We start from the raw sequence: 18,449 nt of genomic DNA on the forward strand, positions 1-18,449 counted from the left end.
GTAGCTGGGATTACAGGTGCATACCACCACACCTGGCTAATTTTTGTATTTTTAGTAGAGACGGGGTTTCACCATGTTGGTCAGGCTGGTCTCCAACTCCTGACTCATGATCCACCTGCCTCAGCCTCCCAAAGTGCTGGGATTACAGGCGTGAGCCACCGCACCCAGCCAAATCTAGGGCTGCAGCATGGTAGCAGCATACAAATAGAATTGAATTCCATAGTTTTGCTATCCCTGTTTTTTGTTTGTTGTTGTTGCTGTTTTTGAGACAGAGTCTCACTGTCGCCTAAGCTGGAGAGCAGTGGTGCGATCTCGGCTCACTGCAACCCCTGCCTCCCAGGTTCAAACTATTCTCCTGCCTCAGCCTCCCCAGTAGCTGGGACTATAGGCACCCACCACCAAACCCGGCTAATTTTTGTATTTTATTAGAGACAGGGTTTCACCATATTGGCCAGGCTGGTCTGGAACTCCTGACCTTGTGATCCACCCACCTCGGCCTCCCAAAGTGCTGGGATTACAGGCGTGAGCCACCACACCCTGCCCCTGTTTTGCTTTTGTTTTGCTTGTTTCTTAGGGTTGTTTTTCTATTTATGGTAAAGGCATTGGCTTTCCATTTGCAGCATCAATAGAATATTTCCTGTTTACAATAACCTTATGTCATAGTAAATGGTAAAGGGATTTAAAGCAGTGGTTTTCAGCTGCCAGAGGCCTGAGTGAGTTTGGGCACACTCTGTGTGATCGGGCAGAAGAAGGCCTTTGGGAAGTTTAGCTGAGGACTAGGCCAGGAAAGGTGATGGACAGTGGAGGTCTGTCCTGGTCACCAGGCCCCTGGTCCTGCCCGCCTGCTTGGCGCTCCCCAACCATCACTCATGATGCTGCCAAGCCCTCTGGGTATTGTGGCCAAATACCCTAGGAGAGAAGCTGATGAACTTTGTTTCTTGAAATGCACAGATTCCTTGGACATCCCTGGGAGGTCAATCATGAAAGTCAACTTGGTTTTCTCCCCCTCATTTGGTTTCAGAATTTAGAGTCCACATGCACAGGCAGTAAGATGATATAGATAAGTGACATCATCACTCTGTTTCGGATGTTAAAATGTCTAAGTGGGTTAGGGGTGATTTGAGATCACACAACCTTGTGCCACAAAGTGGAATTCCCAGGCCAGAGAGAGACATTTTATTGCCATGTTATGATCTTATCATTGAGTTTAAAGGCAATCTTGTTTCATTTTGGATTCTTTCTTATGTTTATATCTTATAAGGGCACTTTGAATTTCCAAGCAAATAATAATTTTGAGTTAGCTTTTAATCATTGACTTCTAGCACAGTTATATGATCAGAAACATGTTGTGTGATTTGATTGCTCTAAAATTACTGAGGTTTGCTGGAACAAAATAAGTCAGGTTAACTTTTGTAAATGTACCGTGCATGCTTAAAATGAATGTATCTACAACATTTGTTCCTGAGATACAGGTTGATGGACGGATGGCTACAAGGATGTGATGGAGATGGTTTACTATTGGGACCTTCCACATCCCGCTGATGTTTTGTTGCTTAGGATATGAACGGCTGAGCGGGGGCTGTAAAACCTCGCACTCTGCTTGGATATGAGGTTCTTCCTGCCGTCCTGCCATCATTTGTTTTTTAGGTTTTGTCGCCAAGAGTGACCTTGAGGAACCCTGGGAGCTCAGGAAGGAAGGAGCGCCCAGAAGCAGGGACAGGGAGCTGGTTGGGGAGGACAAGAAATCAGGTTTGTGAAGGTTCCAGAGAGGACCTGTCCTTGGGAGGAGCGTGGGGGGCTGAGATGGGGAGGGGGCATTGGAATGACCCAGGTGGAAGCACTGTGAGCTCACAGGTGGTCCACTGTGAGGCACCACCGGGGTCACCGATTGGTGGAGAGGGAGTATAAAGCCCCAGGGTTGCTAAGATAGGGCCCAGACCGAAGAAGGTTTGCTGGAAAGCAGATCCCTGGTCTCCATCTAATTGCTCCTAAGCCTCACGCTCCCTTGCCCCTCGCGTACTGTTGCTTCCCTGATTGACCTTCTCCCTGACCTGTAGCTAAACCTTCTACCAGCGCTTCAGAACTTAATTTGAACCGGATCCTTTCCCAGACCCCTTTCTTATTCTTCTTCTCCTCCTCCCCCTCCAAGTGCCCAACAGCCCCCTTCTCCTCCTTTCCCTTCCCTTCCCTCCCCTCCCCCTTCCCTCCCCTTCTCCTCCCCCTCCCCAACTCAGATCTGGGCCCCCATCCCCATCCCCTTCCCTCCCCCCGCCCTAAGCCACCCCCACCTCTGTCCTGGCCGCCTCAGGGCACCCTGAGAGGACCAGGACATGCGGGTGCAGTGGCTGTTCTTTTGGCTCCTCCCGCTGGGATTTATCAGCCATCAGTCCACCCATGTGAGTAGACGCTGGACCCACGGGGTTTCTTCCTTGTTACTGGGCTGTGTCACGGGCATGAAATTACACAGCTCAGGCCTGTAATCCCAGCACTTTAGGGGGCCAAGGTGGGCAGATCAGTTGAGTCCAGGAGTTGAGGGCTAGCCAGGGCATCATAGCGAAACCCCATCTCCACAAAAAATTCCAAAAAAGATTAGTCGGGCCTGGTGGTGCGTACCTGTTATCTCAGTTACTGGAGAGGCTGAGGTGGGAGGATCGCTTGGGCCCAGGAGCTGGAAGCTGCAGTGAGCCGAGATGGCCCCGCTGCACTCTTGTCTGAAACAAACAAAATGGACCAAAACAAAGTGAAATGTCATTTGATTTGTGTCACCTGGTTTGATGACTTTTTTTTTTTTTTTTAGACAGAGTCTCACTCTGTCGCCCAGGCTGGAGTGCAGTGGCAAGATCTGGGCTCACTGCAACCTCCGCTTCTGGGGTTCAAGCAATTGTCCTGCCTCAGCCTCCTGAGTAGCTGGGATTACAAGCGCAGACCACCACGCCTGGCTAATTTTTGTATTTTTAGTAGAGATGGGGTTTCACCGTGTTCGCCAGGATAGTCTCCATCTCTTGATCTCATGATCCGCCTGCCTCAGCCTCCCAAAGTGCTGGGATTACAGGCATGAGCCACTGTGCGCGGCCAAAATATATAAACTTAAGTGTAAGTTTACTAACTTTGGAAAGTACGTACACCAGCATAACCCAAGCCCCTTTCAAGATCTACGTTATTTTATTTTTATTATTTTTTTTTGAGACAGAGTTTCTCCCTTGTTGCCCAGGCTGGAGTGCAATGGCACAACATCAGCTCACTGCAACCTCTGCTTCCCAGATTCAAGTGATTCTCCTGCCTGAGCGTCCTGAGTAGCTGGGATTACAGACATGTGCCACCACGCCCAGCTAATTTTGTATTTTTAGTAGAGACAGGGTTTCTCCATGTTGGTCAGTCTGGTTTTGAACTCCCGACCTCAGGTGATCTGCCCGCCTCGGCCTCCCAAAGGGTTGGGATTACAGGCGTAAACCACCGTGCCCAGCCAAGATCTACACTATTATGTCACCCCAGAAAGTGAACTCTCACTCTTCCCAGCCAGTCTCTTTCTTACAATAGGTTAGGTTGCTTATTCTGGAATTTCACTTATACAGATGCATGCCATGCCATAGGTACTCTTTTGTGTCTGCCTTATTCTGCTCAACACCAGGTTTCTGAAATCATTACCATTGTTGTATGGTTCTCTAACTCCATCATTTCCATTTCAGACTCAGCATATGCTGAGTTCAACCTGTTGAAGGGCTATCTCTGTTTAATTCACCATCCTGAAAGAAACATTTAAAATTGAGATGTTTTCAAGAATATATAGTTAAATCCTGAGGAATCGATGTAGAAATGGTATCACAAGGTGTCTGAACTTACTCAGGGGAAGTCTTTGTGTTCACTCACATAAGAGTCTAATGGGATTAATATCAACAATCTTAGAGAAATCCCACACTATTCATGCCATTTTCATGATCTCCACCTTGGTAATTTTTTTTTTTTTTTTGAGACGGAGTCTCGCTCTGTCACCCAAGCTGAAGTGCAGTGGTGCGATCTCAGCTCACTGCAACCTCTGCCTCCCAGGTTCAAGTGATTCTTCTGCCTCAGCCTCCTGAGTAGCTGGCGCGTGCCACCATGCCCTTCTAATTTTTTGTATTTTTAGTAGAGATGGGTTTCACCGTATTAGCTAGGATGGTCTCAATCTCCTGATCTCATGATCCACCCACCTTGGCTTCCCAGAGTGCTGGGATTACAGGCGTGAGCCACCATGTCTGGCCCACCTTGTTAATTTTTAAGCACTAAAATTTGATACTTATTTGTGAATGAAGTAACCTCTTCATTGTATTTTTTTTTTTTTTACTTATGCTGAGCTTTAAATGACAAAGATTCACATAATCCAAGAGAGAAGTATTATTTAGAGGGATTCTTTTATCATGTGATATATAATAAATGCATCCAATGTTACACATCAGTTTAAAAAACTAGTAAATAACTTTTAAGTAAAGATAACTACTGGCCAGGTGCAGTGGCTTACACCTGTATTCCCAGCACTTTGAGAGGCCGAGGCAGGTGGATCATGAGGTCAGGAGTTGGAGACCAGCCTGGCCAAGAAGGTGAAACCCCGTCTCTACTAAAAATACAAAAATTAGCCAAGCATGACGGCAGGCGCCTGTAATCTCAGTTACTCAGTAGGCTGAGGCAGGAGAATCGCTTGAACCAGGGAGGCAGAGGTTGCAGTGAGCTCAGATCATGCCACTGCAATCTAGCCTGGGTGACAGAGCAAGACTTTTTCTCAAAACAAAAAGAAAAGAAAAGATAATTACTTTATACTTAGCTTGTCCTACCCATTGAGTGACGGGCTGCATGTGGCCCAGGACAGTTTTGAATGCAGTTCAACACAAATTTGTAAACTTACTTAAAACATTATGAGATTTTGGCCAGGTACAGTGGCTCATGCCTGTAATCCCAGCACTTTGGGCGGCTGAGGCGGGCAGATTACCTGAGGTCAAGCGTTCGAGACCACCCTGGCCAACCTGGCAAAACCCCATCTCCACAAAAAATACAAAAATTTGCTGAGTGCACTGTCAGGTGCCTGTACTTCCAGCTACTCAGGAGGCTGAGGCAGGAGAATCACTTGAACCTGAGAGGCAGAGGTTGCAGTGAGCTGAGAGCACGCCACTGCCCTCCAGCCTGGGTGACAGAGTGAGACCCCATCTCAAAAACAAACAACAAACAAAAACAAAAAAACGGCTGGGCACGGTGGCTCGCATCTGTATTCCCAGCACTTTGGGAGGCTGAGGCAGGCAGATCGCCTGTCAGGAGTTCAAGACCAGCCTGGCCGACATGGTGAAACCTCATCGCTAGTAAAAATACAAAAATTAGTCAGGCATGGTGGCAGAGACCTGTAATCTCAGCTACTCGGGAGGCTGAGGCAGGAGAATGGCTTGAGCCCGGGAGCTGGAGGTTGCAGTGAGCCGAGATTGCACCACTGCAATCCAGCCTGGGCGACTGAGCGGAACTCTGTCTCCAAAAAAAAAAAAAAAAAAGAAGGATTTTTTTTTTTTTAAGATCATCAGCTATTGTTATTGTTAGTGTATGTTATGTGTGGCCCAAGACAACTTTGCTTCTTTAATATAGCCAGGGAAGCCAAAAGATTGGATATCCCTGCTTTATACCAAGAAAGATGACACCCCACATTTGCAATGCCTAAAAGCACTGCCAGCCATCCGAAAAACATGAGACTAACTTCTGTTCTTTTTTGTAGCAGTGGAATCCCACAGTGATATCTGAGGGATGTGGTTACCTTTTGGAGGAGGTTGATGGTTTCTAAGGATGATTCTTTCTGAGTGAAATATTGTCAGTGTCATTGACCTTTTCATTATTTCAACTATTATTATTCCAGGTTATCAATTCTCTGCATGACCATTTTCATCCTGGGACTGACTTTTGTGGAATTCTGTGGATAGTTATCATTATTGTGTTTCTGGGAATTTCTACACTTGCCATTTTCCTCTGGAAAACTAATCTTTGTGTGAGTATACTAACTTTCTCTAGAGGTATACTTGTAATCACAAATAAGAAGAAATTATTTAAAACAATTCACGTTTCTGGACTTCATTATGAATATGTGGTTTTACCCAAAAAATCAGGGAAATGATTTATTAGCATAAGAATTATGAAAATATCTGCCATTTACATTATGAAAATTAAATAGGTTGGTGTTTGTTTAAGAGAATGTCAACAGAGCTTTTGGTCAAAAACAAGTTTTTTTTAAACTTTGTGCTATTTATCAGAAATGGAGTATGAGGTTTCATCACTTAAATAGGAAATTGTTTCTCAACTCTTCTGCTTTAGAGTTCTATCATATGGGTGGAAGGAAAGCTTCCAATCTCCTCTCTAAAGATTCACTGCAGAAATGAGCTGACAACAGACAGCTTAACAGGAAAAGAAAAACATAGAACAGGCATAAACATGGGAACCAGCTGAAAAATGAGACTGCTAGAAGGGCCGGATGGTTGATGCTTAAAGAGCACCCTCTTCTGAGGGGAGAGGGAGATAGATGGAGATGTAGGCAATTTAGAGGGGCAGCAAATGATTTTTAGGGGAAATGAAAGAGCCCAAGGAACAAACAATCGGCCTGAGACAAAGTTCCTCTGAGGTCATAGGGACGAGGTGACAAACTGCCGGAAGGTGAAGGGCAGAACTGCACTGCTTCTCATGATGCAGAGAAAGCCCCAGAGAATCTCTTAGAACTGCCCTCCAGAGAATCAATGAAAAGTGTGTCTGGGCAGGGTAATTTTGAATGACATCATTCAAAGTTCCTGTTCCCAGTTGCAACTGGAGAGTGATCAGTATGTCAAAAGTCTGTACTTGGTAAGAATTTGGCTGCTAAGTGCCATAATTTGTCTTTTGAGCCTTTTTTCCATTGGGTAAGTTGAGCTCTACATTTTCTCTTGCCATTCATGACAGTAAAAATGTGGTTGTCGGGGGGGCTGAACCTCCTTCTGAACAATGATCCAAGATAAAAGTACTAATACCACAATGCTTTTTTATATTCAAGGGAAGAGGAAGTATGTTTCAGTTTTATCACCTAGATAATTACACGCCATTTGGCACTGCCTTTCAAGATATGTAGAAAACAGAAAATATATGAGTTATGAAGATATCTAGGCACATTTAACATTCTCTACCCCACTTAGTCCTGACCAGAGAATTTTCGATATAAATTGGGGGAAGTTTTTTTTTTTTTTTTTTTTTTCCAGCCCCCAGACGAGTCTCCCTCTGTTGCCCAGGCTGGAGTATAATGGTGTGATCTCAGCTCACCGCAACCTCCACCTCCTGGCTTCAGGCGATTCCCCTGCCTCAGCCTCCCAAGTAGCTGGGATTACAGGTGCCCACCACCATGCCCAGCTCATTTTTGTATTTTTAGTAGAGTCGGGGTTTTACCATGTTGGCCAGGCTGGTCTCAAAACCCGACCTCAAATGATCCGCCCACCTCAGCCTCCCAAAGTGCAGGGATTACAAGCATGAGCCACCACGTGAGCTGGGGGAAGTTTTTAAATTTACCACTTTTTACCAATTCCATTTAGGAAAGTTCAGTTGAGCTGTTTGACTTGGACAGCTTTACAACTTCTCATCTTTGTCCTTGTCATCTAGTCATCTATACCACTACCTCCTAAGCAGGGACATCATGGGTGCCATGAAGCATTCATGCATGATGGCATTTCTTTGCTTCTCATTTCTTCATGTGTTTGACATTTCTCCTAGCTCCAAACTGGGCCAGCTACCTTTCTTATGAAATCTAGCAGTAGCTATGGGATAGATGTGGTTGCTCTTTCATCTTTTTGGATTACCCATTGCTTCTCTCGAAATCCTAGCACATGTTTTGTTTTTTATCCTATGTGCAGAAATCAGAAAAAAACAAATTCTACAAAGAATTTGAAAGATATTACTTCAGGCCAGGTGTTGTGGCTCATGCCTGTAATCCCAGCACTTTGGGAGGCTGAGGCAGGTGGATCACTTGAGGTCAGGAGTTCAAAACCAGATGGGCCAACGTGGTGAAACCTCATCTCTACTAAAATTAGCCTGGCATGGTAGCGGGCACCTGTAATCCCAGCTACTTGGGAGGCCGAGGCATGAGAATCACTTGAATCTGGGAGGTGGAGGTTGCCGTGAGCCAAGGTAGTGCCACTGCACTTCAGCATGGGTGAGAGTGATGCTCTGTCTCAAAAAAAAAAAAGTCATTTCAATGACTACCTCAGGAGATTCGTAGGTATCTGACCCACACCTGAGATGGGATTTGCATTGCATCTTAGCTATGATGAGAACAAATATTTAATATCTTAGAAGATTAAAAGCATACTGTGATAATGTGGAAATCTTGGTGGGAATTCAGTCGTTAGTGAGAATGTTTTGCGTTAGGTTCAAACCAGCCTCAATGAAGCTGATGTGAGGGAAGGGAAGGTGGACTCTGAGTAGAGCAGGGACAGAAGGAAGATGTTCCAGTGCAGATCAGGAAGGAGCAGGGGGTGAAATGTTACAAATTCTAGAACTCAGAAAGCTGAAGGTAATTACTTCCTTTTCAAGTTGTGAAACATGTTAACCTGTGGTAAAATACTTATAACATGATAATTACCATCTAACCGTGTTGAAGTGTACAGTTCAGTTGTGTGAAGTATATTCATGTCATTTTTTTTTTGAGACGGAGTCTCACTCTGTCACCAGGCTGGAGTGCAGTGGTGTGATCTCGGCTCACTGCAACCTCTGCCTCCCGGCTTCGAAGGGTTCTCTGCCTCAGCCTCCTGAGGAGCTCAGATTACAGGTGCCTGCTGCCATGCCCGGCTAATTTTTGTATTTTTAGTAGAGACGGGATTTCACCATCTTGGCCAGGCTGGTCTTGAACTCCTGACCCCGTGATCCACCCGCCTCGGCCTCCCAAAGTGCTGGGATTACAGGCATGAGCCACCACGCCCGGCCGTCATTCTTAAATTATTATTTCCTAGGTGTCTTTCCTGAAGACTGTCTTAAAGTCACAAAATGTACATGACAGATCCACAGATGTACATCGGAAAGCCTGGAGGTCCAATAGCCGTAGCCAGGAAGGTAAGGCTCTGTTGCAGTCCCCATAGTGTGGAAATGAGTTTGCCCTGGAAAGGGAAAGAACAGCTTCTTGCCCTCAGGTTTCTCACCTTCTCCTCTCCTCACCCTCACCAAGGGCAAAGGTCCACTCGTATGCACACGAACAAAAGAGTTTCTTCCTTTCAAGGAATTAAAATTGGCATGGAAGACCTCTATACTTCACGGAGACATATGGAAGCCAAAGTTCGAACTGAAGTCCATAAGGTGACGACGAAGGTCAACAGTCATTACAAAATCAATGGACAGAGGAAGACTCCCAAGGAAGAGTAAGATGTGCCTTGACACAAATACTGTTGTATGAATCATGTGCCCATCAAAGTAGACAACTGTAAAGTCCTTGAGAATATTTTCTACAATATTTGTGGCAAATTCAGTGGGTTCAAAATTGAGTTTGTCCTTTCTGCTTGATTAGTTTAATCTGCATGTTTCCTTTCCCTTCCTACATTCTTGTTTGTAATTTTTTCGGGGGAAGAGGAGGTGCTAGTACTGGCATTGGTTTTCCTTTCTCTCTTTTTTTTTTTTTCCCCTGAGACGGAGCTTTGCTCTTGTTGCCCAGGCTGTAGTGCAATGGCACAATCTCGGCTCACTGCCTTTTGGGTTCAGGCAATTCTCCTGCCTCAGCCTCCCAAGTAGCTGGGATTACAGGTGCCCACCAACACGCCCAGCTAATTGCTGTATTTTTACTAGAGATGGGGTTTCGCCATGTTGTCCAGGCTGGTCTTGAACTTCCAACCTCAGGTGATCCACCCGCCTCAGCCTCCCAAAGTGCTGGGATTAGAGGCGTGAGCCACCACACCCAGCCTTTTTTTTTTTTTTAATTTTGTGATAGAGTCTCGCTCTGTCACCCAGGCTGGAGTGCTATGGCGCAATCTTGGCTCACTGCAACCTCTGCCTCCCAGGTTGAAGCAATTCTGCTAAGCCTCCCGAGTAGCTTGGATTACAGGTGTGTGCCACCACACTTGGCCAATTTTTTTTTTTTTTTTTGAGACAGAGTCTCACTCTGTTAACCAGGCTAGAGTGCAGTGGCTTGATCTTGGCTCACTGCAACCTCCACCTCCCAGGTTCAAGTGATACTTATTCCTCAGCCTCTTGAGTAGCTGGGACTACAGGCATATGCCACCATGCCCGGATAATTTTTGTATTTTTAGTAGAGGCGGGGTTTCACCATATTGGCCAGGCTGGTCTACAACTCCTGACATCATGATCCACACACCTCGGCCTCCCAATGTGCTGGGATTATAGGCGTGAGCCACCGCACCCAGCCCAATTTTTGTATTTTTAGTAGAGACAGGGGTTCACCATGTTGGCCAGGCTAGTCTTGAACTCCTGACCTCAGGTAATCCGCCTGCCTCAGCCACCCAGCACGAGCCACAGCGCCCAGCCTGGATTGTTGAATTCAATGCTTGGGTCACCTCCAGATTCATTTTCACAGTCTTTCACGTTTTGGTCATATTACATTGTATTTTGCTGCCATATGCCTGATCTTTTTTTGTTAAATGTGAGATACTTGTTAAAAAATATTTAGCAATGAATTGAGGCCTAGCAGCATGTTATCTTGTTGCAGAAGAGATGGGAGTCTACTTCTGGGGGATGGTCAGGGGTCCTCCATACAGGCTGCAATGGAGGTCGTCAGTGCAGTCTCAGTCCCTACAAAGGCCAGGGTATTTCCTGTCCACCTCTATTCTGATGTGTGACACTTCTGGGTCTCAACCAGAGTCAGTGGACTTCAGTACGGCTTGCTTTCATTGGCAGACCCTCAATCCACTTGTTTTCCATGTAATCCCATGCATGTGTGCAAAAGCTGCTCTGCTTCTTTGCATCTCAGTAGTCCCTTCTGGAATTCAGCAATGAAACTCAGGGAAATGGGTTCCAAATGCGAGGCTGACTTTCGTCCTGGGTTTCCTTCTTCTGCGTCTTGACCTCATGTCTGTTTACTGCCATGTTAGCAATTTGATGTATTCAATCATGGGTTTTATTCTGTTTGGTGTCCCCCATTGTTCTCATCAGAGATCAGAAGCTTCAGGTGCACTTATGTCAACTCAAGGGTAGAATGCTTCCTTAGCTTCCCTCCAGAGTCAGGGTTTGTGTTTCTAGTTCCCAAGTGCACAGCAGGAGTAGTGATGTCCTCACTGGCTTCTCATTTGCATTAAACTGTGAGCTCCTTTAGCGTGGGGACAGGACCTGCTCCCATTGCATTCTCAGCACCTCACCACACACTCCTTGTTTGAGGCCACTCCAGAGAGCATGTGCTGAAGGATGCCCTGTGGTCAGAAACAAGTTCATTAACTTTCTCTTTGAAGTGTTTTTGTCCCTGTTTCCTAGCGTTCTGGGAATTTTCACAGCCTTCCTATAAAACCAAGTATCAGGTGAGATCCTTAGGATCAGGAGCATGAATCAAGTGGTGTGAGGGCAACACAGCAAACTTAGCTTTTTAGGCCATTTTCTTTTTCTGCTCACACTCTCTGTGAACTGAACCTTGTTAAAGTCAGTCAACACCAGGGTGGATGGTTTGCAGTTGTCACCTATTTTCAGCACATAACACCCTGACTTAGGAGCCATTCCGATCATTTCTCATTCAATAGATGCGCCCAGCATTCAGATTGCCTTTTCTCTCAACCAGGATCTTTAAAGTCGATGACAAGGGTTCCAGTCCTGAATCATGGCAAAGTGCAGTAGTGAACTGCAGGGTTAATGACACCATATTCTGGAAGGATCTCTATGGCTGATGGTCTCCGTGCTGGCATCAGCCTGTGACTGAGAATCAGGTCTCCCACAGGAGGAGTCAGATGAGGAACAATCCTCTGCTTCCGATGGAGTTAGTTGTGATGAGTTGGTGAGGTCTGGTTTTTCACACTGAACTAAAATGAGCTTTCACTGTGTCAAGCACAAGACTGACCCCAGAGACACACATAGTGCACCTCATAGAAGCTTTTAATAGTCTTTATTTACTAAAGAATAGGACTAACTATAGAACTATGAAGATAAGCTGGAAATGACAGATGACTTGCCAGCAGGCCAGAGTGTGATTTTTCTTTGTCCCTCAATGGGAGGTGTCAATTCTCCCTTCGGTTGTGAGAATCAGTTGGTTCATTTATGGGAAGGTTGCAGGGGGGATCTTTGAATCAGAGCCTTCAGATGCCAGAAGGGCAGAGGGAATCCCACACGGGCTGGCGGATCATGTGTGTGCATTTCTCTCCCTTCTAATCTCAGGAAGCTAAGAATGAAAGAATGTGAGCAAGCAGAAAAGGACAGGCAGCTATCAGAGGCAGAGGAAAATGGGAAATCGATTATGAAAGAAATAGACACCGACATGTGAGTTCAGAAACTGAACCCCACCCTCTTGGGAAACCCCCATTGGAGACGGGGTTGTGTTTAACCTTTGTACAATGTTTAGACCCAGTAAATGCAGAAATAGAAACAAACGGTCAGAAGACATATCGAGAGAGAGAGAGAGAGTTCACAAAACAGAAAACAAAGTACCTTAAGATTTACCAGTGACCAAAAGATGTGAAGTAGCAAAATGTCTCCTGATCCCATTGCCAGCTAGACTGTGTGGAAACTCGGTTCATACCAGCCATTCTAGGGGTGGGGTGGGTTGTTGTCATCCTCAGGAAAGTGTGTTGTTGTAGGATCAAACACATCCTTCAAAAGGACTATGCCTGTTTATAAGCCCAGCTGTTTCTGCCCTGTGAAACACGGCAAGGATATTAATACAAAGAGAATAGAGGTTTATGATAAAAGATGCTCAGTGAAGGATGAATTAGGGATATACTGAGAATGGGGAAGGAAACTGTCAACTCAGAAGTCAGCAGGCAGTAAGCAAAAGAGGAGGAATCAATATAGCAACAGTTTGGATCAGACTGTACTGATTGTTAGTTTTTGTTTTTGTTTTTTTTCTGAGATGGAGTCTTGCTCTGTCACCCAGGCTGGAGTGCAATGACATGATCTTGGCTCACTGCAACCTCCACCTCCCAGGTTCAAGTGATTCCCCTCCCTCAGCCTCCCGAGTAGCTGGGATTACAGGTGCCTGCCACCACGCCCGGCTAATTTTTTGTATTTTTAGTAGAGACGGGGTTTCACCGTGGTCGCGATCTCCTGACCTCGTGATCCCCCCGCCTCGGCCTCCCAAAGTGCTGGGATTACAGGCGTTAGTCACCGCGACTGGCTCAGACTGTGCTTTTATAGCCATCTGAAATTCGTTTTCTAGGTATAGATAGGTTGTGTAAGGGTACAGTTGTGAGGATAACAGAAACATGGCAGATTATTTAAAATCATCCCGAAAGTGGTGCTTAATCTGATGAAAGTGATTGTAATCCATAGGAAATTGTTTCACGCTGCGGAAAGGTTGCGGCGGCGGGCAGAGGACTACTACAGACGCAAAGTAAGGAGCTTCCTCCCCGCAGTTGCAGGATTGTTCAGTGCTGATGCAGATGATGGCACGGCCCTTAGACTCTCTCAACATTCAATTTCTCATGTGTTGGCTTTTTCAGATCGCCCCTTCTGCAAGAAAGCCTCATGCCAACTGGGTAAGTTTGTTTGTTTTCCTTGCTTTTGGACATAGTCTGCCAGGTCAGGACATGGATGTGTTTTTCTGCCCACAGCTCTGTGCTCCAGCCTTGCAGAGGAAGATGGCAGAGAGGAAGGCTGCCTCCAAGCAGCAAAGGTAGGTCATTGTGATGGACATTTTAAAGGATGTTTTTGTTTTAAGATAAAGCTTTGAGTGTCTAGTAAGGAACTTGGTGTTTTAATTCTTCAAGTCAATTCTTTCTATGTCTTCTAGGTGTGAAATGAGGGAAAAACAGAGAGTGCCACAGAGACACATGCGTCGGGAGCCAGTCCAGGGACGACCGGGCCTAGAGAACCCTTTCTGGAGGGGTAGGAGCTCGCTGTGAAGGCAGCCGCTGAATTTCTGCGGCACAATCCGCACACCCTGCTTCTCCTTTTGGGGATGAGGGCTCGGGTGGGGTAATGGTTATGTTTCCTGGACACAATTCCAAGCACTTATAAAGAGAACAGTTGTCTCGCTGGGTAGCAGGACCCTATTTTTCTCAGGTGCCCTAGCTGAATGGCTCTTGGCTAGTCCCCTGTGAATGGTGGAGCTCAGGCCACTCCACTGACTGTGGACATTGCCCCACCCTGATGTCTTGGTTACTTTTAACTGAGGAGATGAGCCTAGAAGGCAAATGGGCCAGCTCCCCTTTCCACCTTGACTCAGTGTGAAGGATTTATTTTTCCTTCATTTGAGAAAACAACAATAGCACTTTAGAATGGGAGCCACATGTGCTGATGAGAGCAGAGATTGTCTGGCCATGTCTTCATGGATCAATATTGTAGCATGAGATCTGCTTTAAGAAAAGCATTTATTTACACTTTGTGGAAATTTCCTCATTATTTTTGTTTAAGTTGTTTACTGTCAACTATATAACTCCATTAGTAAGTTAAATTCCTATGTAATCTTACTCCTCTAACATTTGAAGTGTAACCCTAAAACTTTCCAGTTAATTTCTGTAGCTCTTACCTTTTCTCATGACTGTTCATCTCTTTATGTCCATTTCTGTTCATAAGTATTGATAATACCTGGCCAGGTATGAAAGTTAGATTAACTATGAATCCACAGAATTTTAAATGTCCCTATGGCTTGAAGAAGAGGAGCAGTGCTGTTCCTGTCCAGGGTTTATTGATATTCTTCCAATCATGGCTGTTCCTATTTTAATTTTGAGTCTGTGCTCACATGATGAGTGATTTCCTCTGATGTGTACTGATTTAGAGCTCATTTCCAGCTGGTTAGAGCCCACCCTGTTCACAGCCTGTTGAGAGTTAAGAATACCCCTGGACCAGGGCTCTGTGGTATCTTCCTCAAGGATGAGGGTCCAGAGGGCTCCAGAGTCCTCTGAGGCATGTGGTCAATAAACCCTGTGCCTCTGGTAAGGGACCTGCGTGGCAGGGAGTGAGATGGCAGCGGAGGGTGTGGAGGGTTTCTTATTCTGCACAGCAGATGCAAGCCAGATTTAGCCCCATTCCCTTCTCTGGCCCTTAGCAGATTCAGGAACTCATTCGGTTGCCATGAGGAACAGCAGCTGCATCCCAGCTGAAAACAGAGAGAAGACAAAGGTAAACGCTGGGGACATTTTCACTCTTCCTATATCAGGACACTTTGGTCTTTTCCGACAATGCCCTCTCCTGGCCTGGCCTCTGCTCTGTGGGTTCTGTGGTGCCTTTTCTGTCTCGACTTCTTGAGAAGCAAAATCTTCCCCATGAGCCTTCAGGCTTCTCCATTCCCAGCTGATCATCGTTGGTGGCACCTACAGAATCCATAAAGCTCAGGGGCCGAGGGCTGAAGGGCTTTTACTGTTCTGTTTCCAGAAATAACACGAGGAGGCACCACTGACCTCCACTACTCTAGGTCTCATGGCGCAGTGAACTCTGACTGATCCACTTTACCCAAGATGTTGTGGGGTCTCATTTCCAAAATATGCAGGATTTTCTTTCTTTTCCTGTGATTTTGTTTGCATTCTGCTATAATGTAGGTGATTAACGTTTTGTGCAATTTTCAATGCTCTTTCACATGCTGGCTGTGAGGGAGGAATGAGGATAGACATAGACATTCCCAATGTCTCAAACATGCTTCTTTGTTACTCTCTTATGACTCTGTCTTCCCTGGGGCAGGACCCCAGCCTGCCTACATTTGCAGACAGACACAGTGGCATGTGGAGACAACGGTGTGTCCCAATGATTTTACTCCCCAGCTGTGGGCAGTACTCAGTGGAAGGGTGGTATTATGACACTGATACTGCTATTTTGAAACCTGGAGGATGGAAAGGTGCAAAAATCTATCACCAGCAACAGAAGGTGCAGCCTGTGTTGGTGGTGGTAATTTTGTCCTTCAAATGAATATGTGTGAAAACATTTCTTCCTTTGGCCCCACAGGTCAGAATGGCTGCAGTGGAGCATCATCATTCCTCAGGATTGCCCTACTGGCCCGACCTCACAGCTGAAACTTTCAGAAAAAGGAAGGGCCGCCAGGCACCTCCTCCAACTCAGTGTCATCTGGGAGGTCAACCACCTCCATCAGCTAAAGATCGTCTGAGACCTCTGAATCTGTCTCGACTACAGTGTCGACAAGGACCTCAACCACATTCTACAACTGATGAGTTTCTGAGAAGAGATAAACTTCAAGTTGAGTGTCCCCTGGGACCTGTTCCATTTCCTCCAGCTGAAGATTTTGTGAGCCTCAAAACACCTCCCGAGTGTCTTCTGGTACCTCTTCCACCCTCTCCAGTTGACAACTTTCTGACACCAGAGAACCCACCCGTCGAGTGTTGCCGGGGACCTGTACCATCTCCTCGAGCCGATAATGTTAGGAAACGCAAGACACCTCCCGACTCTTTTTTTGTACCTCTTCCACCTTCTCCAGTGGAAGATTCTCTTAGCCTCAAGACACCTCCCGAGTGTCTTCTGGTACCTCTTCCACCCTCTCCAGTTGACGACTTCCTGACACCAGAGAACCCACCGTCGAGTGTTGCCGGGGACCTGTACCATCTCCTCGAGCCGATAATGTTAGGAAACGCAAGACACCTCCCGACTCTTTTTTTGTACCTCTTCCACCTTCTCCAGTGGAAGATTCTCTTAGCCTCAAGACACCTCCCGAGTGTCTTCTGGTACCTCTTCCACCCTCTCCAGTTGACGACTTCCTGACACCAGAGAACCCAACCGTCGAGTGTTGCCGGGGACCTGTACCATCTCCTCGAGCCGATAATGTTAGGAAACGCAAGACACCTCCCGACTCTTTTTTTGTACCTCTTCCACCTTCTCCAGTGGATGATCCTCTTAGCCTCAAGACACCTCCCGAGTGTCTTCTGGTACCTCTTCCACCCTCTCCAGTTGACAACTTCTGACACCAGAGAACCCACCCGTCGAGTGTTGCCGGGGACCTGTACCATCTCCTCGAGCCGATAATGTTAGGAAACGCAAGACACCTCCCGACTCTTTTTTTGTACCTCTTCCACCTTCTCCAGTGGAGATTCTCTTAGCCTCAAGACACCTCCCGAGTGTCTTCTGGTACCTCTTCCACCCTCTCCAGTTGACTACTTTCTGACACCAGAGAACCCAACCCGTCGAGTGTTGCCGGGGACCTGTACCATCTCCTCGAGCCGATAATGTTAGGAAACGCAAGACACCTCCCGACTCTTTTTTTGTACCTCTTCCACCTTCTCCAGTGGATGATGCTCTGAGCCTCAAGATACCTCTCGAGTGTCTTTTGGTACCTATTCCACCTTCTCCACTTGATGATATTTTCAGACCACAGCCACGTCCCATCCACTGTCGCCTGGGACCTGGACCATCTTCTCAATCTGATTATTTTCCGAGAGTCAAGACACCTCCCGAGTGTTTTTGTTACCTCTTCCACCTTCTCCGAGTTGATGACTCTGAGCCTGAAGTCACCTCCCGAGTGTCTTCTGGCACCTTAAAGCACCGAGGTGCTTTAGTCAAATGAGTCTGCCCAAAACTAAAAAGCATCCATTCAAAAGTACTTCACTCAGAAATTATAAAAATAGTAGACATCAATAAAATACATTCTACACAGAATACGCCAATCTTACACTACTCTTTTTTGATAATAAAAAACGTACTTACTGAGCTAGGTGTGGTGGCTCACACCTATAATCCCAGCACTTTGGAAGGCCAATGAGAGTGGATCACTTGAGGCCAGGAGTTTGAGACCAGCCTGGCCAACATGGCGATACGCCATCTCTACTGAAATACAAAAATGAGCCGGGCATGGTGGCACGCACCTGTAATCCCAGGTAGTCCGAATGATGAGGCAGGATAATTGTTTGAACCTAGGAGTAGGTTGCAGTGATCCGAAATCATGCCACCGCACTCCAGCCTGGGTGACAGTGTGAGTCTCTGTCTCAAAAAAAAAAAAAAACAAAAAAGAAAAAAAAAAAAGTCGGTTGCAGTGGCTCATGCCTGTAATCCCAGCACTTTGGGAGGCCGAGGCGGGTGGATTACGAGGTCAGGATATCGAGACCATTCTGGCCAACATGGTGTAACCTCCTCTCTACTAAAAATGCAAAAATTAGGCTGGGCGCGGTGGCTCACACCTGTAATCCCAACACTTTGGGAGGCCGAGGTGGGCGGATCACGAGGTCAGAAGATTGAGACCATCCTGGCTAACACAGTGAAACCCCGTCTCTACTAAAAATCCAAAAAGTTAGCCAGGCGTGGTGGCAGATGCCTGTAGTCCCAGCTACTCAGGAGGCTGAGGCAGGAGAATGGCGTGAACCCTGGAGGCGGAGCTTGCAGTGAGCCGAGATTTCCACCACTGCACTCCAGCCTGGGTGACAGAG

At 46.4% G+C, this 18,449-nt stretch overlaps 1 protein-coding gene across 1 annotated transcript; it reads left to right on the forward strand.

Annotated features, from left to right (window-relative positions):
* Positions 1–124: 124 nt before the first annotated feature.
* On the forward strand, positions 125–16,397 carry LOC115834382 (nuclear pore complex-interacting protein family member A1-like; the record flags this gene model as incomplete). The annotated part of the gene is made up of 10 exons (XM_030809134.1): positions 125–148; positions 1,648–1,749; positions 5,864–5,992; positions 8,964–9,063; positions 9,227–9,365; positions 12,310–12,411; positions 13,420–13,480; positions 13,590–13,762; positions 13,880–13,974; positions 16,027–16,397. Coding segments are annotated over 10 exons (993 nt in total), but the record flags the coding sequence as incomplete, so codon positions are not given.
* Positions 16,398–18,449: the final 2,052 nt, after the last annotated feature.

Source organism: Nomascus leucogenys, unplaced genomic scaffold (genome assembly GCF_006542625.1).
Source record: "Nomascus leucogenys isolate Asia unplaced genomic scaffold, Asia_NLE_v1 001888F_21055_qpd_obj, whole genome shotgun sequence".
In the NCBI taxonomy this organism is placed as follows: Eukaryota; Metazoa; Chordata; class Mammalia; order Primates; family Hylobatidae; genus Nomascus; species Nomascus leucogenys.